A 7,548-nucleotide genomic window follows, 5' to 3' on the forward strand; every position below is an offset into this window, starting at 1 on the left:
ACGAATATTCCCTGGGCATTCTGTGAGAATATTCATAGAATATGAAGAACATTCTAGAAACATTCACGGCACATCCATGCGAATATTCCTGAGAGAGAACATTCGAATCATATACAAACATTCATGGAACATTCGGTGCTATCTGGGTATCTACATTATAAAATTTTAAAAAGTAGATTTGTATTACGTATACATATGTATATTGAATAAGTCTTTGTGCTTGAAATTATCTTTCTAGCTAATATCTTATTATGCATTAATGAAATTATTTTTCTTCTAAAGCAGACAAGCCTAGAAAACGTCTCTTTGCTTGTGGATCATAACTGTGGCAAGGAGCAGTTTCCGTGCCATACCATACAGGTACTCAACGATCATTGCGACGAAGTCTGGTATTGCAAATTCTCACCCGATGGTCTCAAGCTTGCCACAGGTTCTAAAGATATGACAGTAATTATATGGGACGTAGATCCTGTAAGTATTTAATACTATAATCAATACTGTATTGAACCGTTAACAACGTGTGCATATGTGTTTACGTGTGCGTGTATGTCATATTCTAACTAAAAGATTTTTAATTGTAAGTTTTTTATAAACCTTGACACAATTTGTTTCTCTCAAAATTGTTAAAATGTTCGAGCTTATTGAATAAATAAATGATGAAAATAAAAGGGTTTTTCAATAGTAAATTTTTAGAGAAATAGATAAAGTTATTATTTTTTAAATAATTTTAAAGCTTTGTTTTGATGGAGATTTAGTTGCAAAGATACGTGATTTGACATTATAATAAATTATAACCCCTTTTGAAAATCTTGTAAAAAAATTATTAAAAAATTCAGAGGTGAAAAAATGTGTACTTAAAAGTAGCAGGTATCTTGTACAGTTTTCATGATAGTTTATTAATAAACGCTTATCCTAATGTAATGCAGGAAACACTAAAAGTGACGCATAGGAAGACACTTGAAGGGCATACGTATGGCGTGGCGCTGATTGCTTGGAGTCCTGACAGCAGCCATCTAATTGCCTGCGGTCCTGAAGATTGTCCGGAACTATGGCTTTGGAGTGTCGATACGCCCGATTGCGAATTACGTGTAAAATTAACGCAAAACACGGACGACTCACTGACGGCTTGTGCCTGGCATCGTGATTCGAATAAATTTGTAGCGGGAGGACTTCGTGGTCAATTTTATCAATGCGTACGTTAATCTTGAGAAACGAATATATAATTTATAACGTTAATTTTTTTAGCACATAAAACTACTCTCTAAAAATTTTCAACGAGTAAAACAGAATTTTTACAATTGCAAAATATTGTCCAAAATTTTTATTTGATATAAAATAACAATATCATGATTCAATGAGAGATATGCTTCAATTTATTAAAAATTTTTACTTGTGTTAAAGTTTTTAAATTTATTTAACATTTTGAAACATGTATCGAATATTCTTTCTCAGTGTACTAAGTATTAATAAAACTATGTAGGATATGGACGGCAATGTTTCGGATTCATGGGAAGGAGTAAGAGTAAAATGTTTGTGGTGTCGTAGCGATGGAAGAACTGTTCTAGCAGCTGATACACATCATAGAATTCGCAGCTATACTTTTGATGACTTGGGCGATGCTACTATGTACGATTTATAATAACTAATTGTGTATTGTCTCGATTGTCTTAGTGAAGAAAACTTTTGATGGAATATTTTCATGCCGTTACAGATTACAAGAGGATCATCCTGTTATGTCCTTTAGTGTAAACAAAGCAGATCGACTTGCATTACTTAATGTAGCAAATCAAGGCGTGCATCTTTGGGATTTAGAGGACAAATGCCTTGTTAGACGTTTTCAAGGCGTCACTCAAGGACATTTTACTATTCATAGCTGTTTCGGAGGAGTCAATCAAGATTTTATTGCCTCTGGCAGTGAAGGTTTGTCATAAAAAATAAAATGTATTTTTATACATTGCATCACTGTATTTTGTTAGTTTTCTTTTAAATAAAATATTAATACGTAATATGATTAATAATGACTAATCATTGTTTTTTTCGATTTTATTACAGACAATAAAGTGTATGTGTGGCATATCAAAAGAGAACTGCCTATAGCGACTCTTACAGGACACAGTAGAACGGTCAATTGTGTTTCATGGAATCCTGTGTATCATCAAATGATGGCTTCTGTGTCAGATGATTTTACAGTAAGGATATGGGGCCCAAGGTCATTTTCTTCAGATGGAGAAAATGATAAGACAGGTAATCTTTTGCACAGTAAAATCATCCAAGATGGATTGCTTTAATATTAATATCGCAATCTCTCACATTTTGTTCTTCCCTTTTCATGTATTTCTTATTCCTTTCAGTTTCGCTTGAAACCAACTCTTCAAATAGCAGTGGCTGGCATGAGATGGTATCGTAGCGAACTACAGCGTACTCAGTTCACAGTGTTCCCATGACCTCATGGTGTTCAAAAGACTGTCATACTGACATTTGACTGTCATACTGTCCTGTTGATTGTCGTACTGACATTTTACTGCCTTCTGTAGCAGTTGCTCCTCTATACCTCTTGTCGATCTTGATTATTATCTACTATGTACAGAGGTAACAGGAGGGATGTATATGTTTAGCAACAACTGCTAAATTGCCTGCAATTATTAAAACCGAAAATCAATCATCGAGCGTAATTATCATATTTATGTATACTTTCTTTTTTTTTCATAGTACCTTTAAGTATTTTATATGCATCCATATATGGTATCCATTGTGTTATCTCAATTAAAACTTCAAATGATTTAACGTCAGAGCTAATAATCGAAAATAATGTGACGCATAATACAATATAAAGTAGATGATATGACAGAGTAGAAAATAAAGAAAATTCCGTCTTAGGATTGGTGTGTAAAGGTAAATTATGTTAACAAGAATATGGAATGCATCCATGTATTGGGACAGTAGAAACACTATGTTTTGACAGGAATTTTGTCAAATTTGACCATAATTGTATCAATAAATATTGTACATAACAGTTTCAGATCTAGAGTTTTATTCTAAGTCGTTTATCGATTAGTAACTCAAACATTATCTCTAATATGTTATGTCATAACTTTCATCTTTCATTGAGAGACTATAAATTTTCAAATACTATGATCTCGTAATGGGATTACCAGGCTTTGTAGATTGGACAAAAATTCGAGAACATTTTTGATGGAGTAACAATCTTGTTTTGTTCACAGCAGCACACCAAATTATAGAGTTTAGAAAGCAATGTTTGATATTTGTGCCTGAAATGGCTTTATTGTTTAGACATTTATAAAAGAATAATCGTGTATCAAAATTTTCAGTTAGAATTATTATTTGTGCAAATAAAGTTATCCAGTCCATGTATATCATTAGGTTGTAACTTTACAATGAAGTATCTAACAATTATAAAAATGTTTTAGTAAATCTTAATTTTATTTATGTGTGATTAAACAATTTGAAATGACAAACATACATAGGTAATATTGGAAAATTACCAAGTGTTGAACTCGTCTTATTAACTGCCATGTATCGAAAGATGCTTTTTCATTATTTATTACATTCAATAACTATATAGTATAGAAACATTATGTATAACGTGATAATATCTTGATAATATGATAATACATAATAAAGTTAATATATCTGTTTTTGTCATTGTGTATTGTTTACAAAAATGTCTAAAAATTATATAGTATAACAAGAAATTACAAAAAGTACATTAATAGAATAACCCTTTTTTTTAATCCGACAATTGATTAGCTTTGCTTAAGTTGCAATAAGTATGCTCGAATGCAATGGCAATTAACGGGATGAGTATATTAAAAAAATATTTCATTTATATTACTCTCTGAAATAAATACGAAAACAAGAAGTCTGAGACTATCAAGAGATGTAGGGTATACTTATATATGTAAACATGTATAAATATCTTTACAACATATATATTACTATTAAACATATTTACACACAAAAGAAACTTCTGTAGTTAATGATCTTAATGTTATTAGGAAGTAACGTAATGTCAATCACTATTATTTGCATTTACCTCTGGTGCCTTAGCATTTTGTAATCTAATCAAAAATCTACAGTTTCTTGTGCAATTCGAAATTATATGTTGGATGATTTCTTTTAACACAAGTTGATACAAGTGTTAGTCTGTCTTTGTTATTGAATGCCAAGAAAGGTAGAAAGACGGCTGTACCGACTTGTGTCACTAAATAGAAATACTCATTTAATTCTTAACTCGATAGATTCCGTAGACCTGTGTATGATGATATAGTAACAAGCTAAATAACTCCAAACAATCTACAAAAATATCCTACAAATCTCAGTCGTGTGTACACATATCTAAATTTTAATTCATTTTATTCGTGCTTACATTAGCCTAATACATAATTTTAATTAGATATATGAGCTACTAATGTATAATGTTGAATATTCAACGGTAACGTTTGTTATGAGTTTTTTGTATTTATTAGTGTATAATATTATGAAAAGAAGCAATAATAATAACTTTCAAAATTTTAAATTTTCATAGATTAATATATTTATGAATTGTATAAATAAGGATAAAAAAGTGTGCATTATGATCGAATATCAATTTCTCCCTTTTCACTAATAAATAAAAACAAATACTTAAAAATTTGCTCTCAATTGTGTAATAAGAAGATATACATTTTTATACTAAAGTATAATCATATAACATATTACACAGATTATTTCAGACCAATCGCAATTTTTTTTAGTTACAGACTCTTTTAATGAATATAAATTTTCTGTTTGTAGAAATTTAATAAAATTTATCTTTCTGTTTTCCTTTTAAGATTTCACATCAAGTTCATTTTATATCATCAATCATTCAGTGGGACAGAATTTATTTATAATTTTATGCCATATAGAAAATAATAAATAGAAATTACTATATGTATATTGATTTATGTACATATGTGTACTATATGTATACAGGGTGTCCCATTTTAAATGATCCACACAAATATCTCCAAAAATATGAAAGATACGGAAAAATGTTTCAAACAATAGTTGTTTAGTTCGAAGGGGGACATAAGGTGGTGCCATTGACTTGACCTTGGATATTCATTTGAAGGTCACCTTCAATTTCTTAAATGGAACCTCCTATTTATTTAGTTTATTATACTGTCTTACTCTACTAATTAATATGAACAACTTTTGTATGTAACATTTTTTTATTTGCCTAATACTTTTCGAGATATTCAAGAGAAAATTTATAACTTTTTCAATGTTTAGCTTATGATATCTCGATAACTGTTTGTCGGAGGGAAAAATAGTACAGGACTTTTTTTACTTGATTTAGTCACAGGAATATGCTGTTGCATTAGTGTTTCAATTATTAAAAATTTTTGTGTATTGTAACAAAATTTACATACACAAAAATTTTCAATAACTGGAGCACTATTGCATACCTTTTGTTTTATATAGGTACATATATACATGGTGAGTTTTTTTAACTTTAGACGGCAAAATATTCGAAAAAATAAGCATCGTACGAAACAATGTTCGAAGTGAACCCTCAATATTTTCGAGGGGGCAATTTTCAAATTTTTGTGCATGTAAATTTTGTGTATGTTACAATACACAATTTTCAATAATTGGATCACTATTTAAACAGCATATTCCTGAGACTAAATCAACTAAAAAAAAGTCCTGTATTACTTTTCCCTCTGACAAGCAGTTATCGAGATATCATAAGCTAAACATTGAAAAAGTTATAAATTTTCTCTTGAATATCTCAAAAAGTATTAGGCAAATCGAGAAATGCTTCAGACAAAATTTGTTCATATTAATTAGTAGAATAAGATAATATAATAAACAATAGGGGGTTCCATTTTTAAAAATTGAAGGTGACTTCCACGTGACCTTTAAATGACTATCCAAGGTCTTGTCAATGGTACCACTTAATATTCCCCTTCGAACCAAACAACTTTTGTTTGAAACATTTTTCTGTATCTTTCATATTTTTGGAGATATTTGCGTGGATTATTTAAAATGAGACACCCAGTATACGTATACAGGTTGTTATATAATACCCATCTCACCTCTTATTTACGGATAGAGCGGATTAGATTGAGTCGAAAAGTCCTCTACCATTTTACAATTTTCGCAATAGTTAACGAGTTATTAATTATTAAAAATCGCTATCTTAGCCCGGTCTACCGCTCAATCCGCGATCGGTGTTGCTAGACGCGCGGAGAGTTGTTGACGTTAGGACTGGTGATTTCCTTCGAAGGCTTCGACATTCGAACTTTCGAAGCTTCGAAGTTAACTTCGAAGCTTTAAAGCTTCGAAAAATGTATTCGTGCGAGTGGCCAATTTATTCAAAGAACATTAAAAATATTGCAAATAAAAAGTATTAATTTATGTATGTTAAAAAATAGGTAATTACTTCTGAATTATAATTACGAAGTATTATAACATGATTACATATGTGTTTAATCGTGCTTTGCTTCAGAATTGTGATCATATGATTTATGAATCTCGTCCAAGTTCAAAATAATCTATTTGTCGTATTCTACATTCATTATATTAATAAATTTGGCAATATTGGCAAAAATTTTAGATAAAATATTTAAATTTAAAGTACTAAATCATTTAATAATTTAAATTTAGTAAAAAATTTCTATGCATGTTAAAGTTTTCTTTTTAATTGTTACAATTATATTGTTTTTAATCTTAGACACATTTGATTACTATCTGACTTTGTTATATAACATGATCGTAACGAATCTGTCCTCCTTATGTATGTATCCCTATGTACATACATATTATGAGCATATATCTATATTCTCATCATAAAACGAAAAATAAGTTTTACATTCGTTTTAACAATTGACTAATTACTCGCGTCAATGTCACATCCATCTACTGATTTTGTCACTTTTGCCTCAGCCTTGACAGATCTGACTCATTTCTTAAAATATTTATTAAATTGTATAGTCGATAAAAAATTCTATAGACACATAATTCAATGAGAACTGATGAGAACTGCTTCACTATTTATTGAAAATGTTTCTATATTAAATATTATTCGAGTGAATGTCCGTGATAGATGCATGACGTGGATAAGAATTGAGAATGCACACGGACAATAACTCGATAATTTATAAACCCAAGTAATATTCAGATAAATTTTAAATAAATGAAATTATTATTAATTAGCGATATAATTCGCAATAAATTTATTTATTGCTAAATTTTCAAGTGTTGATACGATACTTAATTGATTTACTTGATTATTTTTGAAGATTTAATTACGCGATCTTAAACAAATATGTAATATACATGTCATAGTACTTCAAAATTATAATTTAGAAGTAATTACCTACTTTTCAACATATATAAATAAGTACTTTTTATTTACAGTATTTTTAGTGTTCTTCAAATAAATTCGCCACTGGCACGAGTAAATTGTCAAAGCTTCGAATCTTCGAAGTTATCAAAAGTAACAGCCCCAATATATACACATTGGATGATGATACATATATTGTATATATATATGGGTCA

At 29.6% G+C, this 7,548-nt stretch overlaps 1 protein-coding gene across 2 annotated transcripts in view; it reads left to right on the forward strand.

The window, feature by feature from the left end:
- LOC105558550 (WD repeat-containing protein 26) overlaps positions 1-3,019 on the forward strand; it is a 20,782-nt gene extending 17,763 nt beyond the window's left edge. Inside the window, exons 6-11 of one of the 2 annotated variants that reach the window (XM_012006296.1) lie at positions 286-471; positions 927-1,193; positions 1,481-1,626; positions 1,712-1,920; positions 2,053-2,244; positions 2,352-3,019. In XM_012006296.1, the coding sequence (XP_011861686.1) occupies positions 286-471; positions 927-1,193; positions 1,481-1,626; positions 1,712-1,920; positions 2,053-2,244; positions 2,352-2,407 (1,056 nt within the window). In that variant the 3' untranslated portion in view covers positions 2,408-3,019. Of the gene's footprint in view, positions 1-282; positions 472-926; positions 1,194-1,480; positions 1,627-1,711; positions 1,921-2,052; positions 2,245-2,351 lie in introns of both variants that reach the window. The other variant, XM_012006295.1, reaches the window with a different exon arrangement.
- The last annotated feature ends 4,529 nt before the right edge of the window (positions 3,020-7,548 follow it).

The sequence above is a fragment of the Vollenhovia emeryi genome, unplaced genomic scaffold (genome assembly GCF_000949405.1).
Source record: "Vollenhovia emeryi isolate VEMERY1.0 unplaced genomic scaffold, V.emery_V1.0 DF939333.1, whole genome shotgun sequence".
Taxonomy (NCBI): Eukaryota; Metazoa; Arthropoda; class Insecta; order Hymenoptera; family Formicidae; genus Vollenhovia; species Vollenhovia emeryi.